General features: G+C 30.8%; 1 protein-coding gene across 5 annotated transcripts in view; it reads right to left on the bottom strand.

Annotated features, from left to right (window-relative positions):
- The window catches only part of Myo10A (unconventional myosin 10A), a 194019-nt gene that overhangs the window by 113078 nt on the left and 63207 nt on the right, over window positions 1–17734 (bottom strand). For all 5 annotated transcript variants that reach the window (XM_076417412.1, XM_076417448.1, XM_076417438.1 and 2 more), the window contains one exon: window positions 15595–15728. In XM_076417412.1, coding sequence (XP_076273527.1) covers window positions 15595–15728 — 134 coding nt within the window. The remainder of the gene's footprint in view (window positions 1–15594; window positions 15729–17734) is intronic.

Below are 17734 nucleotides of genomic sequence, written 5' to 3'. Positions count from 1 at the left end.
TAAATATAAATATAATAAAACAATTCTAACCTTAAAACTTTTGTTGCTGTTTAATTAACTTTAGTTTAAGCAGTGTTATTTAATTCGGCAATATGGCGAGCTTAAATAACTTTGTTCAATAATTGGCCGCTCATCACAGCTACTCCATCGTAGCTTTGAGCAATCATTTTGTTGGATAAATTTTTAAATAAAGGATCTATAACGCTCAAAATTGGTTTAGTAAGTGTTTCTGCACCACATTGTGCAGGGACTAAGAAGTTCCAAAAACGTTCAATTAGCTCACCATCGCGAAATTATCTAAAATTAATTACCAGTTGAGATTTCGCAGCAACATCAGTTGTTTCGTCAGCCATGATCGGCAAAAATGAAAAATTATTATTTTCCTCAATTATTGGTTCATGACAAACTTCAAGGATATACTGCAAAAGATCGTTCAGTATTTCTTTGGAGATGCCTTTAAATACTGATGTATAAGTCCGTGAAATGTCCCCGGATTCTGGGAAGTATTACTCTCATAATGTCCCCTAAAAGCCAATTCAAACGTTCCCCAAAATTCAACGCAATTTATAATTATTGAGAAAACCCACCTATTTTTGACACATTTTCATTATGTCCCTGTATATTTATCCAGTACGCAGAATCTAACTGAGCCAAAATATTAATTGCCCTAGTAATGCAAATTCCATATCATTATGCAGCAGAATTTTGGAGTTTTCATGTCTTTTCATTTTCATAACTAACAGCTCTAGATCAGTGACACCTATTTCTGTCCAAGCTTTATCGTCGCCAAAAAATGCCATAACGCATTTTATTTAAAATAGAATAGATTTTTTTGTATATATATTTTAGTCTCCTTTTACCAACTATGGGTTTATCTGGACTGGGCCTAAAGTTTAACGTGGGCTCCGAACCATGGTCCCCAGCATTAAGCCTACCGACTGGCGAGTGACCAACTTTAGAAATCATCCCAGAAGACATCCGGTCTTACCCAGCCTGGATACTGGCGTGACTGGGATCATTTTCCTTGTCGGATTTTACACTCTTGTTTAGAACATTCACAGATTTTAAACAATAACAAACATACATTTACGACCATGCCCCAGCAGGATTCGAACCCGCGGCTATCGCAACAGTAGGAGGGCCATCCAATCGCCTTTACTGCTGCGCCACCAAGCCGGTAGAATAGAATTTAAATATAATGTTGTATGTCAATGACAAAATAGACTAAAATACAAAGCTAATTCCGCGATATTGCGATGTTAAATACCTTTATTCAATAATTCGCAGACAGGGACTTGTAGAACCACATCTAAATCTAGAAAACTAGTATTCATATGTTGTTAGATAATTCGCTTAATTTTTAGTTAATTACTTTAAAATATACTTGATAAAATCATTAGTATAAATTATTGTTAGAATATTTTGTAATACATTGCCTTAAAAACATTGTTTATGTCATATTAATTGATATTAATACTAAAAATAATAGTTCCGTTTTTAAATAAAAATCATATATATACCTTAAATGTTGATGAATTGTATGGATAAAAAACGAATTATTGATTTTGGAACAATAACATGAAAAATATTACTATTGCTATTATAGTATTAAGAAATGTATGTAGCATCTGTTAATTTGTCTTATAACACTAGATCAGATAGTATGTTGAAGGTAATAGTGACATTTGCATAGTCACATAACAGATTGCGTAACATACATTGCGAATGACAATTTCCGTTGAGGTTATTTTTGTGCTTGTACGAAGAATGCGCTTTAATTGGTTTTAACGCGGATTGTCCAGCTGACCTGGTTCGACAATCGTTACTTTTCCCATCGGTATGTCGTTCTTAGACGCGTAAGCTCAATAAGTTTCATTTTATATTGATGGTAACGTTCTTACTCCGGCGGACATTGCAGTCAATGGCAAGCAATTAAACTAATGGTCCGTTTAACAGCTCTCCTGCTTCATTTGAAATAATCTTTAAAACTTATTAATTCTACAAATAATTTCTATATTACTGTTAATATTACATGTTGGCACATTAACTATTGACATAGAATTATCACAAATCAAAAAAAAATTAATGAGCGAATCAGCTATTTCAATTTTTTAATATCTGTTGATATGAGAGATTTTAATAGACGTAAGACAAGTTGGCATATCAAAAATATCTGACATGCTTCCCAGTATATTGCATGTTCCCAGTATATGTGATTGCTGTGAAGAAATTTAGTCATCGGTTGTTACTACTGAATATGATATCATAACGAAGTATTCTACTGGAAGATGTTTGTTAATATTTCATGACACGTTCATTCACTTAAGAGTGAATTTCGATACTTTTAATTTTATGAAAAACTAGAAGCATTGCAAATTAATGTTTTGAAATATTTTGTTAGAGTTAAATTCAGAATAAAATTTCATTATTTGTTAATATGTTGTTTATTATATTACTATTCTGTTTCCCATTTTCAACTTTTGACAAGTTAACATATTTGAGATTGGTTCTTCGATTGTTGAATTAACAAAATTATTTTCAGAAAGCCCTTCTCTTGAGCCTTTTTATTATTATTGGCTCTTTAAATTCAATTTTTAGCTTCTAAATAATATTTTGTTTCTAATCTATATATTTTACAGTGGTTGGGTATACACAATTTAATAATATTATATGCTTTTGTGTTAATATTGCAGCATTCACAGTAATATTTACAGTAATTTTTTCTAAAGAGCCCTTCTGAGTATCCACTAACTGATCACAATAATGACAGAACTTTCTGTTTCTATGTTCCGGGACCAATTACTTTGTACTTTTGATACTAGATAGATGTCCGTTCAATAAACGAGTGAACTGGCGTCATCTAAGTTTATGACGTCGAAACCTCGCAATGTTACCGCATCAACTTTGAGTTTTCGTTCATTTAGACTTTAACAGAAGAAAATTCTAATCTAAATAAAATAAAGAAACAACAATAATATAATAAAACATAATTTATTTTAACGTTATAGTTCATCCAATGCATATCATATCACGTTTCTGTTTCTATCACGAAGTAACTGTTTAGTGATGCTAGCTGTTTCTCCATTTTCAATTAGAATCCATCAATAATGCGCAGCAATTTGAAATGGGTGAAAACAAGCAAAGCGCCAAAATAACGTTTACCTATTTATAATCATGTCATATCATATAACCAGGCGAATTTTGTAGGCTGATTCGGTTACATGTTCAAGCGTATCAGACAGCATTGTATCTCTTTTTACTAGGATAAAATGATAAGGGAAATTTTGTCTGATTATAAAACGAATTTACGAATGGCGATAGCCACTATATTCGGCACCGTGATAACGTAACTTTACCGTTATTTTGAATAGACTAAATACGCAATACTGTAGTTGTAAAAATGTATGAAATAGTGGCAATTACAACATTCCACTATCCAATTCTATTAATATATATTGCAGAGATATCTTACGCATTTGTATATGACATCTTCCTTGACAGGAATCTATCTGAATTATGCATCCTGAATTAAAATCTTTAACCAATTAATCATCCAGTTTATAGGCATTGCGGAAGTGCAGGAAAATATTGAATACCATTAATCCTGAAAAGCTAGCTATTTAGAAAAGGATTGTACTTGCTACAGCTGTATGATTTGTTGATAAGGAAAAGTAATCTGCCAAAATATCAAAAAAGAGAAAAGCAAACCTAAGTAGAAATAAAAGAAAATAGTTCAAAATACAAAAATACACAAAAATTTACAAAAATAAAACACGAAATATTAACATCACTGGGTCTTTAGGTACTTGATTCCTTGATTACGTTAATTATGGTGGTGTTTTTTTAGACGGTAAGCCCTTTTTCCATGAAATATATTAACCTTGCCTTTATTTGGAAAAATTTTCTATTGCAGCTTTTATTGTATTGTAATAAATTAGTAATAAGTGTGAGAAGTATAAAGGACTGTATCTACAAGAAAGTTGTTATAAAATTTTATTTATATATAATACATTTGTAAAATTGTATATTCAAATATGTGGTAATTTAGTAAATAGTTCAGAGCACTGTTAATGTTCATTGTTTTATATCCTCTAATTTATAATTTAAAATTAATATTAAATTTTAAAATATATAAATGAATATAATACAAAAACTTAGTATTATACTTTATTTTTCTTTGTACCTCCTCTAAAATGTTTCGTAAATTAATGTAATGTTCTTACTGTTTTTTTAAGGTTATTTTTACTATATATACATATGTATAGTATATATAGCTTAATATAAAACTTACGAAGATTACCCATTATTTCAATAACTAATACAGAGTATATTTTACGCCTCGAAGACTAACACTATGCCGATATAAGAAGTTTGGCTATAGATAAGACACTCATGACGTCCCAAGCAATACCGAGAATATCCAAATATTTCTAACGCTGGGACGTGTCAATCTACAGGACCACGATGATTTTTAATGTATCTTGTGCCGCGCGGGTATTTGAAGGAGCTCTCGGAGTACGATCGTGTGGCTCAAATAAATAATAACGATAGCGTGAATCAGTGACCTATCGACGGTAGCTTATTCCACTGGTCTACATTACCGCCATGGCTTGCACTTCCATTACAGTTTTTTTACCATTTATTACAACAAGAGTTCGCGGTGACGCATGAATTCGAAGTGAGATTTGCTTTTTGGTAAGTAATAGAAAATATTTTAGTATTTTAGTGAGATTACATAATGGTTTTTGGGTCTCTGCAGCACTGTAGCGCTTATGAAACAGCCACCACTGACTAATACCATTTTGTACGTTTTAACGCTTTCCCATGCAGATATCATATCCGCCTAAGAGTAATTATGCTGAGCGGCGCAAACATCAAATGTTTTTATCGGTTTTATTTCAGGTTTACATTAATATTAAAACGTCGTAAGTAGTGAAATGGTATTTTGAGATCATTTCCTAGTAGACGGGAATCTAAATAAGCTGCATATTGAACATTTCTTTATGAGAATAAGAAAGCAATTGCTGTTTTATTACCTAATATCATTAAATTGTTTTTTTTTCGTTTTTTTCAATTTTGATCTTAATTAACTTCTTGTCGAACAGAACCGATTCTAATTTACGGTCTCGTTCTCGTTTAAATTTTAATGATTTCAATTAAAATATTTGATTTGTTATTAAATTATTAAAAAATGAAAATAACAATATTATTTACAGATTCAGTAAATGTATCTTTTTAAGTGTTAGTTTAAGGCTCTTTAGCTGGACATTGGGCCTTTTCAGATTAAATTAACCAGCTGGAACCTAATCGGTAAAATAATAATTTCCTCTCTTGAACACTGGATTTTTAAATGTACTATTAGACAAACAGGTTCTCATTGGGGAACGAATAAAATCTGCCGAAGAAAACAATCTTTCTACAGGTATTGATGAGTACGGATTCGTTTTATATTGTATGAAGATATTTTTATATGTAGTTAGCGCTCTAAGAAGAAGTAGAAGTTCTACGAAGGTAAACTTTTCGCTAGCTATAACTTAAGGAGAGATTAAGAGGAGATTAGACTCAAAGTCAAGCAATTGTACTGGTTAGTCGGAAGATACTCTCAACTTGACCTAAAATCAAAGAGATTGGTTTACTCATCAATCATAAAGCCAATTTAGATCTATAGGGCTATAATCAACTAGCAACGGAACCAAAACAAACCCATGAAGAGCAGCACGATGACTTCGGAATCAAATGGGTACACGAAGTGATCCAAGATTTCGCCTTAAAAATGAAATAAGTTTGCTAAATTACAGCAACGTGGAAGCAATATAGCTACTGGACAATCAGAAGAAATCAAAAGATTTACTTTAGGAAAGTTTTAGAAATATACATATTACACATTACTAAAATTATTAATTAGCAATATTTAACAGCATTTAGTAGTGCACATGCACATTTTAGTATATGAGTAAGCGCTTATGAGGTAATTTATTATAACAAACGTATCTGAAACTTATTGCCTTTCAGTTTCTTTCTGCTGTAATAAACAATTTTTCGCAATAAGAGAAACGTTCATTATTAAATATCAATGGTTTAATTAGCTTTTCCTACACGCATTTTAAGTTTGAAATCGTTTTCAGAAATATACTGAAACTATTTACACATAAAGTATTAAACTTAACATACGTGTGAGTGAAGCAATACAAATACAGCATAACTGACGTTCAGTAAATATCTATATGTATGAAGTATTATGAAGGATCTCTAATAGATGTCATAGCTTATGTAATAGTTTATTTGACACTATTATAATGGCAAAACTTTGAGGGGGTGTTCTAGTCTAGAAATTTGAAAAAATATTTTTTAAATGTATTCAGAACTTAACCCTTTAAGAATATGATACCTCAAAAGGATTTTTTTTAATTTAAATTATTTATTTTAAATAAGTGTTATTATTATGTACTTTTATTTTAATTTGTCTCAAAATTACTTTTTTTCGGAATAGTTGACATGATATCTTAAATTCAATACATTCTTCCATCGTATTTATTCGTCAGTAATTAATTTTTTGTTTTGATTTCTCTTCTGCTGCTGAGGTAGCTTCTTTTGCCGCTAACTGAATGTTCTATTAAATTTCGTGTTTGTTGGTAAAAATTGTCTATAGATCTGATTCTTAAGTTTAGACTGATTTATTCCTCCAATATTAATCTGAACTTATCCTAGTTAGTATATACTGTTAGCAAGACGTTGATATTTATCTCAGAGTTGCCGGTGTCAGCGTTAAAAATTCTTGAATGTGGTCAAAGTTTTAAGTGTATTTTCTTACTATTTAAGTCGTAAATTGATGGATGAGCCAGCGACCTATTATCCAATTCAAAATAATCTGAAAGAAGTGGTAATATTAACATGGTTAATAAAGAACGCTATGACTAATTAAAAAAAAACAATGTGAAGAAATAGAAGTACTATTTGATAATGTTCATGTAACATATTGATGATGAACACTAATAGTTTCAGTATTAATTGTAATTAATTTGGTTGAGACGAGCCTTGAAATAAAACTGTTGTTTATACAAGCAAGGGCTCAATATGGTTTGATAGAGCAATACGTTTTATATAGAAAATATATTACGATAACGAATAGAATACAAAATATGAAAAGAGTTTTATTCATTACACCGTGATTAAAAAAAACCGTTTAAAAATTGGTAACCAGCTTAACCAAATAAAATTATTACGTCAACAGAACTTTTTTTGTATATTTTAAGGTATTCTTTTAACAACGAGGGTTTATCTGGACTGGACCTACAGTTTAACGTGGACTCCGAACCACGGTCCTCGGCATTAATCCAACCGACTGGTGAGTGACTAGCTTAGAAATCATCCCAGAAGACATCCGGTCTTACCCAGCCTGGCTACTGGCGTAACTGGGATAATTTTCCTTGTCGGATTTTGCACTCTTGCCTAAGCACAATCACAAATGTTAAACAATCACAAATACAAATTTACGGCCATGCCCCAGCAGGATTTGAACCCACCACTACCGCAACAGTAGGTGGACCGTTCTGTCGCCTTTACCACTGCCTCAACCAAGTCGGCGTCAACAGAATTCTTTATAAAAAAAACTATATCTCTTTAAAATAACTTAGGAAAAGGTTAAACCAGTTTTCAAGTTCTTAAGGTACATAAATATGATTTTTTTCATTCAAAGATGTAAGGAAATATTTTATACCAATATTTTATTTCGCAGTATAATACCAAAATTTATTCAGGAAACTATATTTATAGCAAAATTTAACGTATAAATAGCTAATTGCTTAAACTCTATCCTACAGTTTTAGAGTACTAGAAAGAAGCTCTAGAGAAAAATGTTTTGAAACTTAACCAAGTACGTCTTAGTTGTTTAATTGGCTATAGATTACGTTATATTTAATCAAATACATACATGATTAAATTTACTGACCTGTATCGATAGTTTCTTCGGATCAAACATTGCTTGTCTTTTTGTTGTTTAGATTTTTTCTCGATTTTTCTACTTGTCTTGACACTGATTTTTTTTATACGACCCATGTGACCAATATGGGACTTGAAAATCGACTGCTTTAGTAAAGTATTAACTTTCCCTGATTTCCACGGAAACCAATTATAATTTAATTATAAGGTGGATCTTGATTGCGCTTATGAAATTGTTCGGAAACGACAAACTAGTCCTCAATTAGTTGCTCTTGAAAAAGTGAAGATTCTCGCAAATTCGTCCTGTCATTTTTTAATAATGCGCATATATATCATATTATTAATTTTACATCTTGATGATGTTTACCTCAAAAGATGCGTGTATAAATTTGACAGATAAAAAGGAATTTCGCGTGTTGATAAAATATTGCTTTTTGAAGGGAAAAAATACAGTTGAAGCAAAACTTGGCTTAATGCCGAGTTTCCGAGCACTGCCCCAGGAAAATCAACCATCAAGGATTGATATGCTATGTTTAGACGCCCAAAAGAGGTTGTTACCGACGAAAACATTTAAAAAATCCACAAAATGATTCTGTGTGACTGCAATGAAATTGAATAAGATAGCAGACACTCTGAAGATATCAACTTAACGTGTACATCATATTATTCACGAATATTTGGGTATTTGAAAGCTCTGTGAAAAGTGGTTGCCGCGCGAGCTCACTTTTGACCAAAAACAACGACGAGTTGATGATTCGGAGCAGTGTGTGAAGATGATTGAGCTTAATAAACCCGAGTTTTTGCATCGATATGCCACAATGGATGAAACATGGCTCCATCATTTTACTCCGAAGCCCAATCAACAGTTATCCGAGTGGACAGCACACGATGAGCTCGCTCCAAAGCGTTAGAAAATAATGAAAATAATGGAATAATTTTCCATGCACATCCAAAGTTTTTTAAGCTAGAAGGACGAAATCGGCGAAAAATGGCCGCATTTGAAGAAAAAGAAAGTGCTGATTCACTAAGACAATGCACCGTGTCACAAGTCAGTGACAACGATGGCAGAAATCCGTGAATGGAGCTTCGAATTGCTTCCTCATCCACCGTATTCTACAGATCTGTCCCACAGTGACTATTTTCTGTTCTCAGATCTCAAAATAATGCTCACTGGGAAGACATTTTCGTCGAATGATTAAATAAATTATTAAATAGATATGACCAGCTGAGTTCTTAGGTACCTTTTTTAGGTATTCGTTATAAATTAAATTCTTTTTAAATCCCAGCAAGTGTTTCTGACGGAATTCAACTGTTTAGGATGTGTCAAAAAATGATACCCTAACTTTGCGTAATAAGTGTGTTTATGCGCACAAATCATTCTCACTATATAATCATTTCATATTCACATATACTCGGACACATATATTGACATATTTTCGTGAATTGTAAACTACTAAACTACTTCTATGGTAATATTTTTTTAATCAAAAATAACTTTACAATCATTATTCAGTCATTCTGTATCGGTACTTTTCTGGATATTCTGTAACGTTGGCATAATGATATATTGGTCTTAGATATTAACTTTTGTACATTTAATATTTCAAATGATATTTGTAGTAATTAATTGAATTAAATATAATTAACGTTTCCTCAAATTTGGATTATAGATAATTTAAAATCTAGATTTTGGTTTAAAATAATTTCTGACACATTTCTTAGAAGTAGTGTTTTATCATCTTTTCTCAATCATAGTTGAAATTATATCTTACGTTATATTATTTATCAATTAGTTCAATATTTGCGACAATCTTCATTATATTGTTTTATATTATCCTGATCATTTTGGTATCAAATTACCAACTATTTAAATTTCAAAATATGTTATATTAGGTATTTTTTCAGAATGTGGTTTGTAAAAATGTTTAATCTAAAGTGTTTCAAAAACAAGCTCTATAAATCGTCTAAAAAGTAATCCTCCAAATCAGCTTCTTAATGAATATTAAGAAGACGTATTTAATAAGATTTCAATATCATATATTTTCAATGACATCTACCAAGATGTAATTTATTATTCTATAACAGTTACACTGTAAAAACTAAAAATTGATGCAGCTTTAGTAATTACCATTCTTATCACCAGGATCAATTAATTCATATTTATAACTTGTTAGCTGATCTTAGAAAAAGATTTCGTATCTTGTATGGAAGACATTCGAGGAATTCATAGTTTAGTTTAATTCAATCTTCAGAAAATAAATAAATATGAATAATTGAAGGACTTTTAATACTTGAAATTCAATTTGAGTATTCAATTATTTTTATTACTGTGTTGCTTTTATTCTTGGAATGTGTTTCGTAATTACCGAAGACATAAACATAAATCTTATTTGCTCATAGGACACATTATTACTAAACAAAGTATTTAAAAGTTAATTGATAAATCGCTATTATTGTTATGCAGTGCTACAAAACAATTATTAAATTATATCCTTCAGCAAAAGTAAATGTAGTATTGCTTCTGCATGTAAATAACATAAATTTTGATTTATGTTAATATTGCGTTATGTAAATCTTAAAATATAATTCAACAACAGTGAATTATTGGGAAATAATTTTTTTTATTATTTAGTTATTACATTGTTACTAGTCGTTTCCGACTAACCTACAATTTGTCTTTATGATAACTAATAAGGTAATCTAGGTATATATCTAGGAGGACTCATCGGCCCTATCTCAGTATCTCAGTATCTGGTGAAATAATGTTTATACATGTTACTGCTGTATTTTTTATTATATGCACCTCACTACACAACGCTGCACTAGATCAGATGGTTTGATTCTTTTGAGTCTGTGTCCTGTTCTGGTGGTATCCAAATGCTGCAATATTTCAATATTCTCATGAGATGGAGTCTTTCATCATGCCCCCTTGCGATTCTCTTGATTTCTTAACTGACTGTGGGTATCTGAAGATCTCGATGTAGGTAATCAGTCCTATAGTATTTGGGTGCGGCCACAATACCTTTCAGGACTTTGTTCTGAAAAATTTGTAATTTATTTATGTTACTCTTTGTAGAACATCCCCATAATTGAACTTCGTATGTCTATATACGTTTCAGTATGCTTATATAATAACAATTTATTATGTACCGAGAATTGTGATATTCTTCCAATTAACTAGTACATTTTCCTATATTTCAATTCCAGTCCTTGTTTCTTACATGTTCGTTCCAGCGAAGTTTTGCATTAAGATTCATTCCGAGATATTTAGCGTTATTGCTATATGGAATGATACTATTATTTAATGTTATTGGTGCTTATACGGTCTGTTTGTAGGTGAACTCCACTTGCACAGATTTACTTTCATTAATTTTTATTTTCCAAGCTTGTGTCCTTATTTATATTGTCACTTGCCTGTTAATGTATGGCCTGGTAATGTGTAATTTTCGTGAGGTTTCTTCACTATTGTCTCCGACAGCTATAATGGCAGTATCATCAGAAAAATATAGCCATTGTAATATTCTCCATTTGTGGTATATCGCAATTGTAGAGTAGATAAAGCATTGGTCCCAGTACATTTCCTTTTGGTACAGCTGCTTTAGCTTCTTTTATTGTAGAGTAAGTTTCTTTTTGTTTGACTTTAAACAATCTGGCTGTAATGTATGATTTTAATAGTTCGGCGTGTTGTGTTGGTAGCATTTTCTGTAGTTTATGAACAAGGCCTTCATGCCTCGCATTATCGAAGGCTTGTGCTACATTTAAGAATATAGCTGATCATACTTTTTACTTTCGTAGGCTTTTTCAATAACATCTGTTGTTCCTTGATTGTTTAATGCTTGTTAATAAACCCAAACTGCTGTGTTGGTATTAGGTTTTTGATCTCTATGATCGGTTTTATTCTTTTCAACAGGAGTTTTTCAAAAACCTTAGATATTACTGGCAGTTGTGATGTAGGCCTTTAGGTAACTTTCTAGGTTTTGGGATCATTATAATTTCCGCCATCTTCCAAAGGCCTAGGATATGTTTTAATCTAAATGCTGTATTGATCAAGTTGGTGAGTTTTATAATTCCCTTTTTTGATAGTTTTTGCAGTAATTCTGCCGTTATTAAATCGTAGCCTTGTGATTTCCTGGGGTTAATGTCAGTTTTAATAATTTTGGTTAGCTCTTTTGGCGTGACTAATTCAGTCATCCAATTTTTAGCTTCTATGTCCGGCAAACTATATTCAATATTAATTTTGTTTGGTTTCTGCTTTTTGGTGATTGGAACGTGCCCAATTCCCACATAGGTCGCTTATAAGTGTACTGTATAGACATGAGCGTTTTAGATATTTTGTGACTTTCTAGGGTGAATAATCAGCTTCTGTTAAACTTCTCAGATAGTCATTTATTGTTTTGTTTTTAATTTCCAGTATTTCCCTTTCCAGTCTTTGGGTTATATTGTTTAAACAACTTTTATTTTCTGGTGTTCTGTTTTGTTGCCATTTTTTTCGTAATTTACGTTTTTCAGCTACCATTTCTTTCACTTCTTTTGGATAATTAATTCCTTTAGTTGTACTCTTAATTTCTGGAGTATTATTCCAAGCAGTTTGTTGAATATCTACTATGAATTTTCCTGCTTCAAGATTTAATTGTTCAGTTGTCTTGAGGGGTACATTTAGTTGAATTCGTTTGTTCAGTTCTTCAGCAAATTCTTCCCGGTCTGTGCTCTTGTTTGTTAATGTTGGGTTACTTCCTTTTTTTATTATATTTTCGCTCAACGTCAGAATCACTGACATATGATCTGAACTTAGCTCAAAATTTTCTTCGACTGTTATAGTTGGGTGTTATGTTTCTTACTATGAAGAAATCTAACAGGTCTGAGGTTTTCTCTTGATCAGTCGGCCAATAAGTTAGCTTTCCAGTTGACATATAACTACATCTTAGTTCATCAGCTGCTTTATGCAGTTTATTGCCTTTATTTGTTGTCATTCTGGATCCTCATCTTGTATTTTTTGCATTGAAATCACCTCCAATTATAGATTTTTCTCCCAGTTTGCTTAGGAAATCATTTTCCTTTTTTTCCTTTCCTTTTCCTCTTTAAATTGCCACTATTGTATCCCTGTATTTGCTTGATTTAACAATTACTGCTGTTACCTGATTTTCTACTGTACTGAACCCTTGTTCTTGATGGTAGGAAATGCTCTTTTTTATTATTTTATTATTTTATTATTATTGCACTTCCTTCTCTTACGGTGTTAGCTGGATGTATGGAATGATAAAATATATATCCCCTAAATTTTATAAAGGATTCTTTTAATATAATTTAATAGAAATAGTAATAATTATATCTTTATTATTTTAGACGTGGATTTTATTATTTAAAAAAATGTCTTGAAAATATAATATTCCTTGTCAGCTATTATTATTTTTCATTTTGGTTTTCTTTGGTTATTAAGATATTGCTGACTAAGACTTTACGTTTAAAAAAATAAGAGCAGTTACATCGTTACTATTTTTATTTATTACACTGACTTCAAAGTGATTGGTATTAGTAATTGGTAGTAGTTAAAATAATATTCTAAATAGATAAATGGTTTTAGATAGGTATTAATATAAATTTTGTTTATTTAGTAGAATATAAAATACATATAGCAGATAGGTTAAATAAGTTTTTTTGTTTATATTTATTTAATTATTAATGCGATTATTATGTTCTTATTTTATTTTAAAACTTAGTTTTTAGTTAAAAATATTTTATTTGGAAAACTATTAAAAAAATCGTTCTTAAAAAATATTTTTATAAGGTTTTCTTTATATTGTGGGGTAAAGTAAATACATTTTTTTATCAGCTATTAGTACCATTTCGATATTGAGGTTTAAAATGATTTTGATTTTATGAATTAAGATTATAGGATTATATGATTTAATTTGTTGATAGAAATTTCAAAATAATACTGGGGTTCTACATTTTTGATTTATAAGTTAAAAGCAAACAGTTGAATTGTAAAATTAATTATCAAGCTAATACTCAACCTAACATGATCGTTGTCTTTTATATTTTAAGATCGTAGAGAAAATTAGTAGGGAAACGTTAATATACAAGCCTGACTTCTATTGTTTCTAGAAAATCATGTAAATTTTACAAAAATGATTTTGAGACATATTCACAAATATTACCAAGCCTCTAATATATTAAAATATAAATGATTAGAGAGAGTATTTAATGATGGCCTTAAGGGTACAGTGAGTTTTTATTCTTAAATTCCAAAATAACTCATCCCTCGTTTATTCACTCACAATACACTTATTTAACGAATGTTAAAAAAACGTTTCTTTTTTAGTTTCCAAATTATATTAGTCATCAATTTGAAGAATTTGAAGAATAACTCGTTGTTCATAGCAGGTAGATTTTTTTTTAAATATGCAAAAAAAATTAACAACATTAAAATGTTATAATAAGGAAACTTAAATTACACTTGAATATTAATAAAGACAAATATAGTAATACATTGAAAGCTGTATATTCAATTTTATTTAATAATTTCAACTTTATAATAAATTTTCGCTAAAATATATATATTTGTTAATAAAACTAGGTCACATTTATTCAGGTAATACATGGACTGAAAAGTTCCGGTCGTAACAAGGAAAACGCGTTTTTTTTTCATTCAAAATTGGCTTTAGTCCTCAACGTAGTCTTAATTAAAAGCCACACAATCAATACAACACAGCTCTAACATTTCTATACCACTTTTGTAGAACGTTTTATCTGTTGCCTCAGTTGATGACGATCTTTGGATTCCGGAATGAAGTGATAGATCCATGTTTCATACATTGTCACATATCGACGCAAAAATTTGGGTTTGTGACGTTTAAACATGGTCAAACACTGGTCAAAATCATCAACACCTTCTTGTTTTTGATCAACAGTGGGCAAACGCTTGTGAACAGACCTTTCACATAGACAAATGCTCATGCAATATAAAACCATAACTTTATTCTGATATCTTTACGATATATCTTACAGTGATAAAATAAAACTGTATATTGAAGATTTTTTCAAATATTGAGCGATTAATTTTAATAGATCGTAGGATATAATTTCAATTATAATTGAAAAAAGATGATAAAAATTCACTAACGACTTGCCAATAATCACCGCGAATATTATTGCAAATGGCATTCGGTTTTATCCGGCCAGCTCACTGGTGTGAGCGAAATTGTGATTGTTAATATTTCTTTGATATTAGTGGTCTTTATATAACTGTTAAAGTAGACGTAATCAAAAGTATGCCACCAACAAATATCTTAAACCTAATAAATAATGACATTTTCGTTATGTTAACAGAGAAATCATCACTTCATTTACTAACAATGTTGGTAATATAACATTTTAAACAAATTTATTTATACATTTATCGGTAATGTGTTTAAAATAACTGAAACGTGTTAAATGGGTGTTGAAATGTACTATTTCTCGACCGATTTAAATACGTCAGATTGTTTGCGTGTAATTTCTTTACAATTAAGCGCTATTTCCCAGTAATGCGTGAATGTTGATTCCATAATTTAGTAGTGAAAATTCGCGTTAACGCTTTTATTAACGGCTTATTTAAATTTTACGCCCAATTCGAAACCTAGTTGCCAACTAAATGGATGTGAAATTGTGATTTACCTTAATTTTAAATTCCATAGTAGTGCAGCTTCGTGCAGGTCGGTGAGCTGGATCATGTCTTCGACGCCACCGGCGCCAAGGTCTTGACGTCTGCGGACTTGTCCTTCTCCATCCTGAAGAGCAAACGTCTGACCCTGTAAAGATAATATTGTTAAAATAACAAAAAAAAGAAAAGAAGAAGAATGTTATGATGTCTGAAAGGCATTATCCTTATCTGAACCTATGCATGTTATAGTTTGACTGAATGAATTGTGCGTTGAATTCCTTGGCGCACACCATATAGTTTAGATTTGGTACCCAGTGAATTTTATTTTAAAAGCAAAAACATCTGAAAAAATTAACGACTACTCTTGAAGGAATGTTTGAAATGGAAAGGAAACAGCGTACTCGCGTTATCAAGATGTCGAATGATCTGCCTATCGCAAACTCTAAATTCGTTTTAAAATCAGATAATATTTTCCTTCTTATTTTATTTTATTTAAAAAAAAGGTTACAATACTGATGCGCCCGAGCATTTAACCGAACTAGTCTATAAAATTTGGGTGATTGTCAAATATATGCAAAATTCTTCAAGACATTTGTTATAATAATTAACCAGCAATTGTTTTTACTGCTTTGCTTGTTTTGATAAACTTCCAATCGCTGTTTTATATTTGTGGTTACTCTGTTTCAAAATGCCAAAGCCAATTAATAGTTAGAGGCAAAAACAGATTGTGCCTCTAAGGAGTTGCTTCGAACACGAACGAGATAATGGGTCCTCTCTTGATAGTGACATAATGCGTTAGAGAGGTACGTACTCTGTTAAATATTAAGGTGCTGCGGTTTTATTAAAAAATATTTTTAGCGTGTTTCAGATGGACTGAACATTAGAATGAAAACTGTGACTAGCTCAAACAGCAAAGAACACTGTAATCTTAGATTCACCAGAGAGAAACTGTTCACATGCGAAACGGACGATGAATCAAGTGTCCCTTGATGTTGGTATATAAAATGTATAAAATATGAGCATTTTTTTCAATATTGTGTTTTCGATATAATCATTGATTGTAACGCAATTATTTCTAATGTAGAATGTAGAACTATTTGAGGGATGTCAAGAATTCCTTCATACAGTGTTAGGAGTCATAGATTTTAAATGGTCTAAAGATAACTAAAGTTGATGGGAAAAAGTTAAAATAACATTTGATTTGGTTTTTTTAATAATTCACTGTAGATGAATGCCAGAAAAAGGCATTGCGTTATGTTTGGAACTGAGTTAATTATTGAAAAAGTTGGTGGAACCATCTGTTATTACTATGGTAAATGCTCCAAGCAATAGGATAATGGTGGAAAAGATCGTAACAAGTGGATTGACAAAGGCGGTAATAAAGGAATGGCTTGCTAAATATAAATAAGTTTGATGATACCATAAAAACTGTTTCATGTTAAAGAAAATTATTTCATACAGTCACTCGATATATGAAAATTAAATGTTTGTGTTAAATGAAATTCAATTATTTTAAAAACAAGCCTGAAAAATGTTACGCAGTAGATCAGATGGTCGAAGAATATAGTCACAGGGTGTTACGCCTTAATCCCTATCATTGCATCTTTAATTAATTGATAGGGGATGTGGTAACATTGGATACGCTGGTTGAAAGGAATATCAAATGAAGAACTATTTGGACATGTATAAAGAAGCATTGTCTATAATAACACCTTCAGTTTGGATGAACTCCACAAGACACACAGAATAAGAAATTGATAAATGCAGGAATCATGAACAAGTGTTTGATACATTAGAATTTAACAATTTAGTAGTTAACTTGATCAGCAATTTTGATAGTAAAAGTTACAATGACTGTAACATTTTTGTGCATAGAAATGTATGTAATAGTTCAGAATTTACATGGATATTTAGTTATATATATGTATATAGGTGAAATGAAATTTGAATGCAGGAGAAAAAAAATGTAGACAGGTAGTAATAGAAGAAAATAAAGAGAAATAAACTCGTATCAAAATGACAATGCAATATAAAATGAAAACACAACAACGAAGGAAACGATAGCAAAAGTAAAAAGGTAAATACACTCTCCAATGAAAAACTATTTTGATGTAAAATTTTTAATTGGGTAGATTAGGCGCGTAGAGCTCTGCT

The sequence above is a fragment of the Rhynchophorus ferrugineus genome, unplaced genomic scaffold (genome assembly GCF_030347505.1).
Source record: "Rhynchophorus ferrugineus isolate W39M unplaced genomic scaffold, kcgeb_rfMv2 rfM1, whole genome shotgun sequence".
NCBI lineage: Eukaryota > Metazoa > Arthropoda > Insecta > Coleoptera > Curculionidae > Rhynchophorus > Rhynchophorus ferrugineus.
The sequence above is the reverse complement of the archived record's forward strand: the minus strand, read 5'-3'. Positions and strand labels throughout refer to the sequence as shown.